The sequence below is a fragment of the Sceloporus occidentalis genome, unplaced genomic scaffold (genome assembly GCF_023333645.1).
Source record: "Sceloporus occidentalis isolate IW3139 unplaced genomic scaffold, rSceOcc1.0.p SCAF_210, whole genome shotgun sequence".
In the NCBI taxonomy this organism is placed as follows: domain Eukaryota; kingdom Metazoa; phylum Chordata; class Lepidosauria; order Squamata; family Phrynosomatidae; genus Sceloporus; species Sceloporus occidentalis.
The window spans coordinates 119417-137538 of record NW_028317190.1 but is presented as its reverse complement, the minus strand read 5'-3'; the positions used below and the strand labels follow the sequence as shown (position 1 = coordinate 137538).

The following is an 18122-nucleotide window of genomic DNA, read 5'->3' as shown; positions in this document are numbered from 1 at the left end:
GGTCTGCCAAAGAAGAGATGTACTTAGGGGAAAAGAATTAAAAGCCTCCCTAACCTCTTGTAACAAACCATTGTTTTAACTAAGATAGATCACCCCGATACAGGCAAATAAAAGCGTTAAGGATCCTTATTAATAATGTATGTCAAAGATTTGTATAGTTGGAAAAGTACACAACAAATTCGACACTGAAAATGCATTTTTAATAAGTACTGGTCTCTTAATAATCTCAGTTATAAGTCAGTCTACAGGGAAACTGTTGACATTAGCTACAAAATGGCTTCTGTTACCAGAATAGAATTAAATGGAGGCCCACCTATGTTCATTGGTAAACCCATTAAATAAAATGTGATTATTCTTTGTTTTCACATTAGTATCAGTACAATGGATTCAATGAGAGATGTACAAGTAAAGGATGCTTGGAAAGGATATTAAACACTTAAATTACAGCATTTGTGAAAATAGAATATTGGGAATTGAGGTTTTCAGGAGGATATTGTAAGAGAAAAGGACAAAGGGGAAGGTAAATCACAGCTCCCTCACATAACTGTCCCTCCAACAGCAATGTCCAATAATTGAATTGTGTTCCCTTTGGGGGGAATTACGGTTTATCTTTCTATTGAAGAAACAATCTTGGTAAGAAGACTATCAAAACGTATTATTCAGAACAGCAGGGATTCTGCGTATTGGATTTTGTTTACAAGTAATATGTCCCAGAGAGAGAGAAAGAAAGAAAGAAGAGAGTCCGTGAGAACAGAGCACCCCAAGGACAGGCAAAGAGAAGTGAATATCATCTTGTACCATCTTCCAAGATAAGCTTACAAGGGCAAATGGAACACTCATTGCTAAAATTCTGAGTCTCACTAAGAGCAGAAGAGTTGGGATAATTATTTCTTCTTAGCAATCTAAAAAGCCTCCCCTAACCTAACAAGCCTAAATTGCTTTGATGAATGGGTTTTAATATCCTGCATGTAGCTTCTGATTCTGTGAATTCTGGAGCTGCCAGGTTACCCTTTTCTCTAACGTGCCTGAAGAATCCAAAACCATTTTCATTACACAAGCCAAATGAAGTCGAGACAGAGCCGCGTATGCATGAGTTTAATGTGCCCGGAAGCAAAATTCCACTAGAACTGCCAGACAGCTGATAAATCGCTGTAAATGGAGCAAACATAACAAATCAACCATTGGTAACATCTGTCATCCTACCTTTTCTGTTCTATCAATTTCAAGGAAGTAAATAATATATCCTGGTTTCTATGCAAGTTAATAGTCTTTAAATCTTCAATGGAATCTTTAAAATCCTCATGAATGCATCTTATTCCATAACGAGCTACCTGCGCTGTGTTGAGTTGCAGTCTCTTTCTTGTAGGAGAGACTTAAAGGGAATGAGCCTTAATAACACAAAGTTAGAGGAACTATCCTCTAGTTTGTATATTACATACATATATCTATCAGGATTACCCAAACCCAGCATCATTTATTTTACAATCAATGTTCGGGAAATATTTGGTTTAAATGTAAGGAAATATTATATCTAGTAGTGCTGAGTTCTGTAATACCATTGCATAGGTTTTAAGGGTGCTTCTCTGTTGACATTAAGAATTTGGGAAAATGAGGATTCCTTTTAAAATTGGTGAGGTTGTTTTAGTAAATGTATTTCAGTATGATAAAACCCTTACAAAGGCTGCCTGAACCAATCAGCAATGATAAGCAATTTAAACAATAGGACAGAGGATAATTTAATGGGAACTAATGGCAGCTAGAACTGTCAATGAGAGCAAAAATAGTTACTTAAAATATATTTATGGACCAAAAATAACCAAACAGAATATTTTGAAACAAGAGATGGGTGAATGTGTCAGGGACAATAAGAAAATAGCCTGTGTACTGAATAATTTATATTCCTCTGTGTAACATAATGGTTGAACATTCACAGACACGAAGATTCGGTGAAAAGGGGACTTAACAAAATCAAAGTGAAACTCCTATAATTTATTTTTATGAATAATTAAGTATTTAAGTAATACATATTTAATGATTTCCCAAAAAATCCATATAAATTTGGACTCTTACCTTTATTTTTCACCAACTTATGATCCTCTGCTGCTTAGGAAGCTAGTCCTCCTGACCTACGGCCATCGTGGAGATCAGAATACTGCACCTATTAGATTACATTCAATACCATGTGCAACGTATTTGGGTAAATATGAGGGTGTCTGATGCCACAAACACAGATGTATACCAGTCATTTGTATGTCTTCTAGCTGTGTTATGTTGTCATAAATTACTAGACAGACAACTTAAGTTATCATATAGCCTGTATGGTTAAAAAAAAAGAATGACCCAGTCTTAATCACACATCCTGACACTTTAACTTATGAACATCTATGGAGGAAAGGATTTCTTTGTAGAAGCAGGACTTCATTAGCATTGCCATAAAGTACCAGCTAAGTGTGGTGTTTGAGCAGGGAAAGTCACTCAAAATATCACACGACTGACAACAATGGCGGCCACCAATTTTTATTGGTGAAAATGTAAAGCCATGTTTGGGACACTGCTAACCTACATTACTGTATAGGGCACTGTATTCCCAAGGAGACAAATATTTTTTTTCCTATTGGACTTCCCAAATGTGCCGGGTTGTTCTACTTTTAAGCCAAATGAATAAGAAAATGTATGTCTATCTTTAATGTGACTATGAGCATCTTACTATTTAAATGAAAAAAGTTATATCTTGGTATCCAGAAAAGTTCAGATAATCCAGTATTTTAAAAGATTATTTTATGTTGTAACCAATAAAATTACCTCTAGAAAGATAGCCCTGTCTTTATGCTTCTGATGAAATAGCCTTGTTCAATTATCTACTTTTCTTTTTTGTTTTTTAGTTTTTAGGATGAGCACCATGGTAGGAGATTTTAATGCCCATTAGCTGAGTGAGTATCGGGTCTCTGAGGCACTTTGGGGTCTGCGTACTTGTCATGTAATATGGCCTGGTCATTCCTTGTGTGCAGCTAGACCCCCTACCCAACTTCCCCATGGTGGGGGACAGAGAGATCCTGGGGAGGTTACAAGGAACCTGATCTTCTCAAACTTGTCATGGCTGACAAAGACAAGTGGTGCTGGTGACAAGATAATAATGCTCGACTCGCGGTCACACGTGTCTTTTGGCTCTAGGCACAAGAGTTCTCTCCTCCGCTCTCCCTAAAAGCACTCAATTTTTTTAACATTAAAAACCGTGTTTTAGAAAGAGAAGATACAAACTCATTCTGAAGTAAGCCATTTTAAATATCCAGTGCATGAATAATAGAAGTACTTCTAGATTGCTATCTGAGGTGCAAACCTACAAACTTAAATAAAAACATAAAACTGGTGACTTGGTCAACAGCTCCGCACCTCCAGAGTACTGCAAGTCGTGGCGCTAAAGATAATTGCTTTGTCTGCCTGGGAAACGTCATATGAACCTATACATTTCCATTTTCCATAAAAACTTATATTTTCTGGAGAACGTTAGTCATCCTTAAAACTTTATCTACCATTTGTTTAGAAAAACACCAAGTAGTTTGCAGTTTTACTATTTTAACTTTAATTTAAGGTCCAAATAACATTTTCTAGCCTTTAATTATGTAAAAATACTGCATTTGTTTCCCCTTTTGTTTCTTTAACCTGGTTGTAGCTGAATGAGCAATTTCTTTATCTAGGCTTTGTTAAATGGGCTATAAAAACAAGCATTCAGTTCACTTTGTCTTTAGAATGTGCCACATAATTTATTTTAACCCCCTGAATAATTTATGTAGAGTAAATTATTAATTGATTAGATCACGAATGTAGTTTCATTTGTAGCCTGACGTATGGTACAAGTTGCTTTACCAGAGCGGAACCAATGTATATTATATAAAATGTAGGGGATAACACTGTAATATAGTTCTGCATAATACAAATAATTATTTTCCTAAATAGTAAATACCATGTTTAGTACTGAAATCGCCAGATTGAAATCAAATGACTAACTGCTTATTAGTGGACAGCTGAATATGTGTTTATCCTCTTGCCTTAAGTAAACCTTGATATAATTATCTCAGTCTACCATGCAATTCCCTGCCCGTTTGTGATTTTTTTTTAAGTGGATAATTAGATGTAAAGAGAGACGGTGCAAATAGTTTTTGGCTGGAACAGACCACAGAAAAGGACAAAAGTATTGGCAACTGATGAGAAACTGTACGGAATAATTGAACAAATGCCAGTGGAGATTATGTTGGTTTTACCACCATGACAATAAGATTGTTATAGGCACAGAAATACAGACATATGTATGGTTTCTCAATAGACTCTTGTTCCAAAGAAGTAGCCATAGCCTGAACTCTTAATTCCTTCTAGATGCTTAGGTTTCCATTATATTGAGGATACTTTTCGCCTTCAAATTCAAGGTTGTAATTGGGAAAGAACGACCCTTTCAGGGTGCTAGTTCTTAAATCATTCCATTAGGAACACCAGCAGTCTTATGTTTATCCTCGTTGTAATTCAATTATTTAAAGCTTAGCAATAGGATGGTAAGAAGTTTCCGATGAGTGGTTTAGAAACCCAAGTCTAGGGCTCCTTGTCTACAAACATCCAACATGGAATTTCCAACCATCGTCACTGACCTAGAATCTGTGTTACAAATTAATATGAGGGTTGTATAAATGTAGATACTTTGTAGCTAAATCTCTGGAATTCTTCTTAAAATCAAAACAGAAAATGTGGAGGTTGTCATTAATGGTTCATGAAAATATAGTGGACCTTAATGGACATTATTATAATGTGCAATTTCCAGCTCAAAAGTGAAGGCCATTTCTGTTTACCAACTTGATTTTTCTATTCACATATATATGCTTATCTTGAAGTAATTTCAATGGTAAGTTATTTTCTCTAATGATTTCCCCACAACACATTTACACAGGTCAAGGTTTCTATGCAAGACAGCCTTTAAATGGGGGTGTTTCCCGCTGCCGTCGGCGGGACCTACCACCGACACCACGGGACCGCCCGCCGATGTCAGTGGGCAGCCGTGGCCGTGTCCCACAAGCCCAGAAGTTCCCAGGTATGCATATGATATACCTATTATGGTCTAGGTTCTCCATAGTTTGCTGTCAGGACTCGGGTAAGTAGGTCAGGTCAAGTTGCAGGGGATACCTGGGGCTCTGTCTGTACCCCACGATGCATAGTGACAAGCAGATGAATAGAGATGAGTGAAAAGAGTCACACACACGGCTGGTTTACAAGATAAATCTATACTGCAGTGCGCTAGCTGGACAGAAGTACAAACAGGACCGGTTACACAGCAGGCTAAAGCTCAGGCAGAGTACAGGCTGTTGGTAAATGCACAGGATAGAAAGGCTCTGGACTGGACGCTGTGGCCGAGTCGAAATGGATTCAACAGAAAGCTGCTAACAGTAGCACAGGACCAAAACACAGAGCAACAGTAGTAGGCGGTATACGCCAAATTCTAGCTGAGAGTGCATGTGTATACTATTGGTGCTATATTAATAAAAGATAATTTCTGGAGCCTACCAGCCTGCAAAACCCCTTAAGTAAAATAAAATTTTAAAAAATGATATCACAATCCAACCAGTGCCTTTTCTTTTATACTTAGCCCTCATTTTGTGTATTGATTTCTGCCATCTGTAATAAATGGCTGCTCCATTAGTCCACAATACAGAAAAAAAAATATTGATGCCTTTTACTGTAGAGCTTCAGAGTTTCTTCCCGAACAATGCTTTCTTCTTGTATAAGTAAGAGTAAGGAAATGACAATGTACTAAGACGAGATAAACACAGTTATTATTCTGTGCAATTCTAGCTGGTTTAAACAACAGTATCAGTTGCAAAGCACTTCCCATCTCCGAGGTGTTCTCCCAGAAAAAAATGTCTGCCGCTTAATTCAGTAGCCAAAATCCTTATATTTTAGAGTTTGTTGACAGTCCTTTTGTTTTTTGCACCAAAGTATACTAAGCTAGTAAGTAATACAATCTCTATAAGCGCACACCCTTAAAAGTCTGACCTCTTACAAACCCGTCTGCTTTTATTGGTTGGAAACATGAATTCAATAGAAATTGTTTACATTTTTTCATCTAAATTGAGTGTTTGTATCTGAACAATGGGAGTATGTCTCTTAGTATCACCACTCAACTAGAATACATTGTGATTTGTTTTTTAAAAAAAAATAAAAACAAAAAATAAATAAAAAGGCTTCCCCTTCCGTTATCTGGCTTTTTCATGCTGTTATCTTTCTCTATAACCTTATCAATATAGTCTGTGAATTCTGTATCTATACTGTTCTTCCAGTAAATATGTATAAATCCCATTACTATATTCCAAGAAATGGCTATGAAAACCTTATGGTTTTCAACATATTTATACACTATGTATGTGTGTGTGTATATGACTTGCTTTGGTTGTTTAATGTTTGCTTGTTGGGTTATAAACAGAGAAGTCTTCCGGTCTCTTAATATTCTGCACACAGGTTGGTGTAGGGTTCCGCCACTTTGGTTTTCCCTAGCTGCTTGGCATAAAAAGAATGTTCATCCTAAGATCTAAATTCAACTTCAACTCAGAAAGTTTATTTTTTTATTTTATGCTCATAAGATCACAAATTAACCAATTTATCATCACATTATTGAAACCGTTATCCATGGTCAGAAGAAGAGGCTTCAGGGTTCCAGATATATCATCCAGGATTTTAGGAAACACTGTCATTGACACTGTCTAGGAAAGTGAGTTTTGCGGTTGGAATGCATCTATATTGTGTAGAAGAAAATTGGATCCGTGGTGTCCCCGTAGAGAACGTATCCCAAGTTCTCTACAGGGACACCACGGATCCAGTTTTCAGTTGCTCTAAACATGAAGCTCTAGCATGTTCTGGAAATATTGCATGGTTGTGTTGGCAGTCTTGCCATCCCCAGAGTAGATTTTCCGCTTCAAGCTAGTGGAAAGTATCCTAGAACGCATGCATCATGATTAAGATCTGTAGACATTGTCCCGCAAAGACTTAATTATAAAGGGATTTTAAATATCAGCAGCCTTGCTGACCCTAATGTGTGTTGCAAATTTAAGAGATTTAACATGCAATAAAGATCATTCTTTATTTTCCTTAAGCTATAAATTCATTGAGTTTAAAATTGTTTCTGTTTACTTTGTCCAAGCCTACAGTGGGCACAATGATATGTCTTTTGTTTCTTAACAATAAAATGTTGCCGTTGCTGTCAGTCATGTGATATTTTGGGTCACTTTGCCTGCTCAAACACCACACTGAGCTGATGCTTTATGGCAAAGCTAATGAGGTCCATTCCTCCATAGTCATTTATTAGTAGCAATGCCAAACAGGATGGTTAAGATCGCGCCGTTCCAATGGTCACAAAGGCAGTATGAGAAGGAGTCATGATGTGTGTCTAATAGATCGAGCTAAGTTAACTGAACTACAACTGTGCCAATATATCTAAAGTCTTAAATGAGAAGAAAATACATAAAAAAAAGAAAAAGCAAAACATATATATATATATATATATACTGTATATGTGTGCTTTCCATTTTCTATTTTGCAATTATTTACAAAAAAACAATGTGAGAATAACAATTCTGAGAGTTTCTAAAGTGAGATCACGTACCTGTAACAGTATCTACAGAGTAATCGGAGCTGACAAAATACATACTGAGAGCCTTGGGATTGTTGGTGTTAATGATGCGTAATATTTCACAGATTTTGGAGCAGTTTATAGCTGTCCTTGCAGTGCTCAGCAGTAAAGATCTTATTTAAAAGAACTTATGATTTGAACTGCTAAGTTAGTGTTTTTTTTATGTAAGACACAATAAAATTAAAATAACGGAGTTCTCTTTTTATTTGGGTATGACCGTATGAGAGGCGCTGATATAACAAAATGAAATGAGTGTAATCTGTGTAGCATTGCTTAAAGACATTAATGCCTGAGTATAAGGATTATTATTTTTTGGCTCAAAACAATGCGAGCTTCTAACAGGGAAGACCAGGCTAAGCATTTACGGAGATCATGTGTTTTAAGGGCAGATGATAAAAATGTTTATGGGTAACGCTACCCACTTTCTACTCATGCTCTGATCAGTTTAAACAGCCTCTAAACATTGTCCATTTAATGCTTACGTACCATCCATTCCATGATTATGTTCCTCCTAAGAAACAATCTTTACATTTCTAACCTAGCAGCAAGTTAGAAAGGTTAGACACGTGTTTACCTTCAGCTTTGCCCTAGGCCCGTTGCACCGCCATCCGTACTGCTGATAGATATGACATCATATTCCGGCACGCCGTCTTTTGAGGAGCGCAACTCCGAGCAGAAATTGAGGGCACAGTCCTTCATAGCATTATTGGGCTGGTTAGGGAGATCTCCTTTTCACAGGTGCTACAGGGAGCCTATCTGTTATGCATTTGAGAGGCAAATCTGACCTTGATCACAAAGAGGGACTGTATTTCCAGGAAAGGGATACTTTATATAAGTGGATAATCAAATTGTTTAGTTTTGTACACATGTATTTAAAAACTACTCCTGTTATGTTATAAAGACATCTGCTGTTATTGTACAATGCTTTACATATAACATATTACAACACTACCTTATTATACCACTGACTGTTTTATGCAATTAGACAATTAACTGTTTATCTACTTTAACCAAAGGTGATTTTCAACAGTCATGCAAAAGGGACAGCCTGTAACCCAGCTTTCCCTGTAACCCAGCAAGAGATTCATGTTATCTTCTCAGCAAATATAAGACCGTCCTGTAGCCGGGCCTGAAAGCCAAATGTGGATCCACTCTATGTGGATTAGTCTAGCTCGATTTGTGTGTAGATTGGCAAGAGAAGCCTGGGGTCTGGCTTGGCCTTGGCTCAGTCTTCCCCATTTGCTCAGACATCCACCTCTAGGCCTTACTGAATACGGTACATCTGTGGTCAGGTGTGGACCCTAAGCTTGGTGTGGACCTGGCTACCTGAAAAACCTACTGGTCATTCTCCGGCATTGTCCTCTTATGTTTCAGCTAATGTCCATTTGCATTGACTGAGCTGTCAAAACCTACTGTTTGAAGGAACCACATTAAGAACTAATTTTTCAATTGATTTTATTCCTTTTGTGTTAGGAACAATAGGGCTTTTAAAAAAAACCTATTGTAAGCAGTACTAACCTTTCAATTTTCTCTGCATGCTAAAAGCAAGGACTTGAAGCTTAAAAAAGAAAAATACAACAAAAGCTAGCATTTAGTGTGTAAGGACTACTCGCAGACAAGCTGTAAAAGTATGGCTTATTTTTTCTTTTTTAGTGAACACATAAAACCGCAGGAAGCTGATGGCTGTAACCATTTGTCCACATTTTCCACTTGATATGCAATAGCAAACATATAAATACAAGAAAGCAATTTTACATCCAGGACAACTGTTTTTAAACAAACATGCTGTCTGAGAGACTTAAACGTTGCAGCCAATAAACCTAGAAAATGCTGAATACTAAATTCCCATATAGAACAGGATTTAAAGGGGGCTCCCACAATTGTAGCAGGGCTCAGTCTTAGTCACCCAGTTGGACTCTCTTACTAATGAAAGTCTATGGAGGAACAGACTTCATTAGCATTACCATAAAGAATCAGCTCAGTGTGGTGTTTCATGTGGTGGAAGTCACCCCAGCATATCACACGTCTCACGACTACAATGGCAGCCTCCAGGTCTGCATATAAAGGGAGTTTATTGGGGCAAAATGACATAAAAATTAGTTTTTGCCGATGCTGTATACAGTACTGGATTTCATTTGAAGGAGAAAAACATTTTTTTTTATGGAATTTTCCCTTTATGGAGACAAACCTAAGATGAATAAAATATTCCAATGTAATATTGTCATCTTAATACAACTTTTCATAACTCAAAATACATAGCCTTTTCCGATGATTAAACATGTGTGTTTAATAAAAATCAAAGCAAATATCAAGATAGAAAAGATAGAAAATAATCAAACTATAATTTACCAAAGTCCATGGAAAGTGGTTTGCACCCATCATCATAGACAGAGAACACAATGTAAGTATTATATAGGATACAAATTTGACCCAAAGTCTTTGCTTTTTCTTGAAGAAAACCAAGGGGTGGGGGGGAAAGGTCTCCTTTTTGTCTGCATTATGAAGTAATGTGAACTATTCATTTCCCAGGGTCAGCATTATGAAGAGGAAAAGAGAGCATTAGGCCATGAAGTGATTGCACTCAATAACCATTTATTGGAAGCCAAGGTGACCATTGATAAATTATCAGAAGACAACGTAAGTATTCTTCTTCTGGCTGACTGCATGGTAACATTTCCTGGTAAAGGCTTATATTTTTAAGATAATTCTATATAAACTAACTTGGAAAACCCCAGCTGCACACTGATAACAGATGCATTGTGTATTTCTGTATATAGCTCATATTAACTAGAGTAGAAACGATTATGTAAAGATGTGGTAGGTACAGGTAGTCTATTGGATATACGGAGTCCTAGGTACTCATCGTATTAATAGGGTGGAGGTCTTCCTTAAATGAGGAATAAAAAGATGGGTGCGGCCAAAAGTCTTCAGTCCACAACTTTGTGCCAACATTTGTGTTCACTAAATATCTGTAGGGAAGCAGGGAAAGTAGCGAAATAGGGATATTTTTCAAAGACTAGTATTGCCCCGCCCCCATTTTTTATTCCTCATGGTATATTTTTCTTGGATTCATTTTTTGTACCATATGGGTTTGAGTGACACTCCGTCTAATCTCCTATACCAGAAAACTACTGTGTGATGTCATTGTTAGGTTACAAATTTTGAGTACTAAGATTTTTACTTCCTGCTTCCCAAGAAATAAATCAATCAGTACCAGCACCCTTTGTTAGGCCCAGACTTGCCTATGGGCAAACCATACAAGGCGGACCTGGTGGGCCACTTGCACAGTTTCACCTTTACATACCATTAGTGTAAGTGCATAGCAGGTGGCCACAATTATCTAGCTGTTGACCACACATATGTCATTTTCTCGTCGATTGGCGTCAAAGTACCATAGCCAATTCTACTGCCCAGTCTTGCCCTGCTCTTTTCAGGGGTATGGAACAGAAGCAGAATAAATCAATAAATAAAGCAATGGCTCATAACAGAAACATAGAGTTCCACTTATCTAGCACCCTCAGTGAACTAAAACGTCCTGATTTTACATCTAGGCCTTTAGTTCTCTTTACACATAGGAACGTCCAAACATAAACCCAGTCCTCCCAGCCAATGCCAATATTAAAACAAATTTCAAGTTACATCTTGTTGTCCCCTGTCTTTGCATGTAGGAGCTGTATAGAAAAGACTGCAATCTAGCCTCCCAGCTGCTACAGTGCAGCAAGAGTTACTTCAGAGCACACAAATTATCAGAGGTAAGGTCAGTCTTATTTCTTAATCCACAGGTATCGATTTACTGTGATACATATTAAAGAAAATTGCATTGAAAGGTATCTTTCTCTAGCGACAACTTTATTTTGTGTTAAGATTCTAGAAATAGTACATGAGGTTTTAATAAAACACGTCAAGCCAGTGGAGTAACTGTTACATCTCAGGAAACAATAATTGAACCCGACACCAATCTTTTGTGCCATTATTATTATTATTATTATTACTGTCTGGCTTTTAAGTTATTCAAATACATTTATCTCTGACATCACATCTGTTTCAACCAATGACCTAAACGTGGCATTTCATGGAAACTGACCGTTCAGTTACCACAATCCTCGAGGGAACATTGAATGTGAATACTCCTATCACACATGTGCCCTGTGCATATTATTTTACAAAATAAAGTGTAGCAATGCATATTGTTTATACACTAATGGTTTCTTTGTAAAGTGATTAAATATAGCAGGAGTGGGTCATTTTTCTTTAGTTGCCGAAAAGGGAAAACATATACAATAAAAATGTTGTATATATGTTTAATATTTAGGATCTTCTGAAGCATTTTCTTTAACCAAATGGCTTAAAATATAACTAATTAGCCAACCCCTTTTCTATTCCATTCTATAAAGACTGACCTTTTCAATTCTGTATCAGTAAAAAAGGCTTAAACTGTAAAGTTATACCGAGTCAGACTAATCATTGTTTGCCAACTTTATAATCTAGGGATCAATACGATGGAAATTTTACATATTATTTAATTTGCAAGGTACAGTTGAACATTGAAAATCAGAAAAAGTTAACTTATTTAAGTGAGCTATCATAATATAATCTTAGTCTCTGTTTCCTTTAAAACAGGGGTGTCCAACCTGCGCCCTCCAGCTGCTGCAGGACTACATCTCCCATAATGCTCTTTCAGCTAAGGGCTTGGCTGAAGAGTGTGGGAGATGTAGTCCTGCAGCAGCTGGAAGGCCGCAGGTTGGACGCCCCTGCTTTAAAAAGTGTCACCCGGTTTCTCACTTGGCTAATTTTCTTCTTTCTCCAGCTGCCAACTGACTTCCAGGAAAGAGTAAGTCAACATATGGAAAAGTATGGACGTAGCCTTTCTGTGCCTCTTTGTAACACGTCATATGCTGATAGCATTCCTACTTGTGTCATTGCTAAGGTCTTGGAAAAACCCGATCCTAGCAGCTTGTCTTCACATCTATCAAGCGCATCAATGAGAGACCTTAGTTATGAACATGGAAGCCAAGAGCTTGACGACAAACTTCGCCAACGACCACAGTTCAAGTCAGAAATTTATTGTAGTGACACTGCTCTCTATTGTCCTGAAGAAAGAAGAAGAGATAGGCGCCAAAGCTTTGATGTACAAGTGAAAGATGAGGTGTTCTTAAGATCCCAGAATTCTACAGACAGCACCGTAGAAGACGGATTCCACTCCAGTTTCTCACACGAAGCCTTCAATGAATATGTAGCGTCTTTACCGACGTCCAGTTCATATTCAAGCTTCAGCGCAACGTCAGAAGAGAAAGAAAACAACCAAGCGAACACCCTAACAGCGTCACAGCAGGCCATATACATGGGCAACATGGACGACCTTTTCGAAAGGAAATCCACAACAGGTTACGAGCACACATCAAGTCCAAGGTTTGTAAAATCAAAGTCTGTCCAGCATATGGAACAAAGCCCTGAAAATACCGCATCACCCAATTTCACAAGGTCATCTTCCTATGTGGAGGAGCCTTTTAATTTTACCCGGATGCGCACACAGCAGGCCATGAACACCCATAAATCACATAGCGAATGTAGGAGTTCCAACCTTTCAGAAGAGGATCTACCAAGCCGCTGGCGACAACTGAGCGTTGAGGATATTGGGGCTTACTCTTATAGCAATGCTGGGCGTATATCTCCATGTAGTTTTACAGAACAGTATTTCGCTCATAGCCCCGTGAAGCAGTTAGAAAGCAGGATGAGCCCATTGTATGCCAGTTACAAACAAGACAGCTTTTCGGAGGGGGAAGAAGTTTGTCAAAGCCGAATGGGCGATTCCTGCTTCCTAAGAACTGACTCTGGATTAAAAATTGACCTTAGCGCCAGCTGCAAACAGGAAATGTTGTCAACATTTAAATCAAAAGAAGCAAGAGACCAAAAAGCGGAAAGGGTGTCACTCCAGATGGGAAGTAAAAGCATAGACACGTCCTCAACGGCCAAAAGAGAATACGTTGACGTCAGCCCCAACAGCTCCGCAGAATCTCTCAGTCAGAGCCCCATGGAGGCTTCAGACATTCACCAGTCTTCCATTGACCAAGGACATACGAGTTTCCATGGCAAACCACAGCAATTTCAAAGAACTGGGAGCATTGGCTTAACCAGAAAGGATAGTCTCACAAAAGCACAATTATACGGAACACTTTTGAATTAAGCATCTTCCAAACTGCAATAACTATGAACATGAGGAATTCAGTGAAGACAGGGAACGTTTGTGTTTTAGAAAAGTCTACACCAAGACAGTATTAAAAATCTGATAATTCTGTATTACGTGTTTGTGTACCTTGCACTTTTAGGGAATGTCCCATTCAAGTATTGACCTTGCAATTACCTCATTACATATGGGCAAAAGGTCATTTAAGTTATGGTCACTTAATAATATTTATACCACCGATTTTAGTAATTGAGTAGTCAAATACAAGGCCATGTCTTCATAAAAGAAACAAAAATAGGAACTAATATATTTTAACCAAAGCCTACATTTGAGACATTAACTCTTATAAAGCCATCTAGTATACAAGAGGAAATAATAATATAACTTTGTTATTCTACAGCAGGAAATATACGTTAATCCAGGTCCATATTGCGGAAATATAGGATGTGCCCATTAAGAAAATACAGGAAGTTTTATCAGATTTACCCATGTTATGTTTTTCATTTTACCTGAATGCTGCTTTTTCTCAATTAAGATGGGATAAATCTGGTGCTGCTTTGAACCAAAGCAAAAATGTTAGCGCATCTCCGTCAGACTACTGAGATTTTCCTTAATTTTAGAAAAGTATAGGCTATGAAACCATAATGGTTAAAAATACCATCTTTTAGCTTTCTAGACAAATTTTATTTCATGCACAAATACAATTTACAAACACTTTTATGCTTAACAATTTTTATACAAAGGATCTTTTCTTAGGCCTGCTCAGTTGGAACCCTGTTTGATGAAGAAACCCCTGACCTGACTTCAATAGATGGGTATCTTATGTCACACAGGATGGTGGAGCTTTTTACAGAAAGAAGACAAATAATGTTCTAACGCGCACAGCTGGGTGGCTTACGTTCATGTACTGTATGGCCCTTGTTAGATGTTGTAGACTATAATACTCATTATCCCTAGCCACCCAGACTTTGTATTTGTACGATACAACACCTGATTGCCTGAATGCCATTGGACAGGGCTAGTACAACCGTATAGGCAAACCTTGCCGTCCACGTATGGAGCGGGTTGGGGCCACGGCCAGATTCCCTCTTGGCATGCTGGAGCATGATGGCTGGACATCTCCTATCCACCAGTTACGAAAACAATAGCACACATAGATGGAGTTGAAAAAGAGCAGTAGGAGGTAGAGGCATTTGGGAAATAGATTCGGCCCCTCGCATTCCCATCCTGCCACATCACTAAAACATATTACCTACTAGAAACTGGTGATAATTTATTGAACCAATGTTTACAGAAGTACTAAAGATTCATTTTCATTCAAGTGTTAATTTTAATGTACCTCCTTTGTGATGTCATCATAAGACTTCACATGTAAATTATACACTATAGCGGAAAATAATTACATTGCATATTATCCCACATATTAACAAGAGGACGGAACATATTCGATGACATAAATTATAATTTTCATTTATTTTATATATATGATGTTTTGGAGCCCAATGTTTACATCATTGTCAATTTCCCTTTTTAACCTTTGGAATGCCAGAGGGATTTGCAATGTGATGTTCTATACTGTGTCATCACAGAAGAAAAATATAAAATTTTTCAAATATTCCGCACCAACTACTGTATGACCTATTTGCTTTGGTTCTGGAATAGCATGGCTGTAGTAGGTTGACTTTCACAGGTATTTTGTAATGCAGAATGAAGTGAGACTTCTTTCCTCGCCATTACTCCTCATCTACTACCTCAACAGTAATTGAGGGGTTGGTTGTTAATATATTTTGTAAAAGCTTGCATTTTTATTGGTAAAAACGCATGAACTGTCCTTAATAGTGTTCGTATTTTGCATTAACTTAATAAAAGCAACAACCTGAATTATTTTCCTTTTTTAAAAAGATGTGTTTATAGGAATGTGTTTATTAATAAATATTAACCCTACTCGATATACGTGAGGATGAATTCCTGTGCTGCAGTTCCAAACTCTCCAATGTTAGTAATGTTCATTTAGCTCAGAGCACTAAGTGTCTTTATCATATAGTACTCTGAAATTATTAGTGTGTTTTCTCAGGAATACTTCTCCTTTACAAAACAAAATGTGGAATTACATTAATTATAAGAAGCCTGTAAGTATAAATAAGTTTAGATGAAATATTGTATGAGAAGTATATGGTGCCACTCCCAAACCAAGCTTGTCCACCTATGTCCCTCAAGTGGCTGGACACCATATGCGTACCTGGGATCTTTCCAGCAGACACTAGGACTAGCAGACTAGGAAAGGGCTGGCCCTTTCTAAAACAAAAGGTACAGGGTCATCAGATCTGAGCAATCACTTGCAGTTGCATAGGTTTGGGCTACTGCTTGTTCACTGATATCCTACAGGAATCAAGGTCTGATTCATTGTTAGGAAACACATGTGAATCATGCCTTCAACTGTAGTCCTTGACTGGTTGTTCACACAAGAAACCGGGTCATCAACATATTGTAACTAAAATCAAGACCAAATGCCCGGTGGGCCGCTGGAGGACAGCTCCACACACTCACCTGATCTGCCGGTCCTTTGTGCAGTCATGGTGCCGTGTATAGCCAGCCGTCGGCTGCTGGCCTTAAAGTGCCAGGACCACCCCATCATGGTCTGTCCGGCCCTGCTCACATGCCTTGACTCACTGCAGTGGGCTCTCCACCTAGAAAGATCTCAGGTACGTGCATTTCCCATCTCCCAGTGCTAGCTAGATGACCATTACCGGACAACCGTGTCCTAATGGTATTGAGGTGCGATAAACTCCAGTGCTAGCTAGATGACCATTACCGGACAACAGTGTCCTAATGGTATTGAGGTGCGATAAACTCCAGTGCTAGCTAGATGACCATTACTGGACAACCGTGTCTTAATGGTATAGAGGTGCGATAAACTCCATATTAACTAGAAAAGGTTTGTTTTTTTCACAAATAGGCTGTTTCATTGTGATTTTTTTACATCCTTACCATGTAAACTGATGCAATGCGAGGATGTCGTCAGATGCCACGCTTATGGCTCTGCCACCCCTTTGCTCATTTGTTAACTCCTCCCTAAAATTGTCTATTCTTCTAGTCTTCTAACTATGAACTTTCATTTATTTTGGACCAATATTAAGAATGCATTTTCAAATATTTTGTAATTTTCAATGATGAGAACTCTTAAAATAAATAATAAAAATATTAACTCTTCAAAACTTGTGTATTTTTTTTAAATTTCATGAAAGCCCAAATAGGGGACAGTAAAATATGCATTAGGGGTATTTTTGTGTAAAACACTGCATTGTAAGACCTACAGCAATAAAAATCATATGCAATGATTCTAGAACATAAGGTATACCTCCTAGCATTTCCTTATGTGTCTTCCATAAACCACAGCGGCCGATTTACTCAACTTAGATTTCTTCACTGAACTCGATGTTATAAAGAACATTTGAGATGAATAAACCTGTATAATGGATAGTTTTGATCTGCACCTAAGAGGGCAATATGCTTATTACCACATTTTGAACAGTAACATTTTCACCTTTCAATGGGAACATTAAAAAAACGAATCTATTCTAGTACTGAAAGCATTCCATTTCTATTCATTTATATCTCCAGCCCTGACATATTTCTCCAGCAAATGCTTTTTTCAAGCAGATTTTTTATTTGTTACCTATTTAAATCCTTATCAAGATGTTTGAATCCTACGGTCTATCCAAATAAAAACTGTAACTGGGGTGCTCTATTCAGATTTTTACCATGAGCAACAAATACCTGCAAATGTATACACCTGTGCTGTTCTTTCTCTTCAGCAATTTAAAACATGCGAGGCAAATGCCAGATCTCCCATTTAACAAAACAGAACATAACAAGAATTTCTGTAGCAAGAAACGTAAAAACATGAATATGTTACATTCTAAGAATTACGGATCACACTGTATGTTAAGAATCTTTTATTTCCTAATGACAAAGCCAATAACTGCTGGACTCCAGGAATGGCTCCAAGCTGCCAGAAGTGCTCTGTAGGCATTCACTAGCAGCTGGCTTTTTCGGCAATCATGAGCCTGGGAGTCAAGCGATATGACGCACGCACAGAGCTGTAGCTCCAGCAAGCCAATACTTTTCGCTTGGAGCTAACAATGTGCACGTGAGCAGCTAAATAGCTGCTTGGCCACGCATCAAGAAGTGCCATCAGGGGCTACGTTTGCAGCTCATACGTCTTCCATTATACAATGTGCTGAACCTGTTTGTGTCTCTGTAAAATTTGGTTTC

At 37.8% G+C, this 18122-nt stretch overlaps 1 protein-coding gene across 1 annotated transcript in view; it reads left to right on the top strand.

Annotated features, from left to right (window-relative positions):
* LOC149277541 (brain-enriched guanylate kinase-associated protein-like) overlaps positions 1-13847 on the top strand; it is a 74488-nt gene extending 60641 nt beyond the window's left edge. Inside the window, exons 6-9 of the mRNA XM_089502745.1 lie at positions 10193-10300; positions 11332-11415; positions 12471-12494; positions 12591-13847. Of these exons, the coding sequence (XP_089358871.1) occupies positions 10193-10300; positions 11332-11415; positions 12471-12494; positions 12591-13847 (1473 nt within the window). The remainder of the gene's footprint in view (positions 1-10192; positions 10301-11331; positions 11416-12470; positions 12495-12590) is intronic.
* Positions 13848-18122: the final 4275 nt, after the last annotated feature.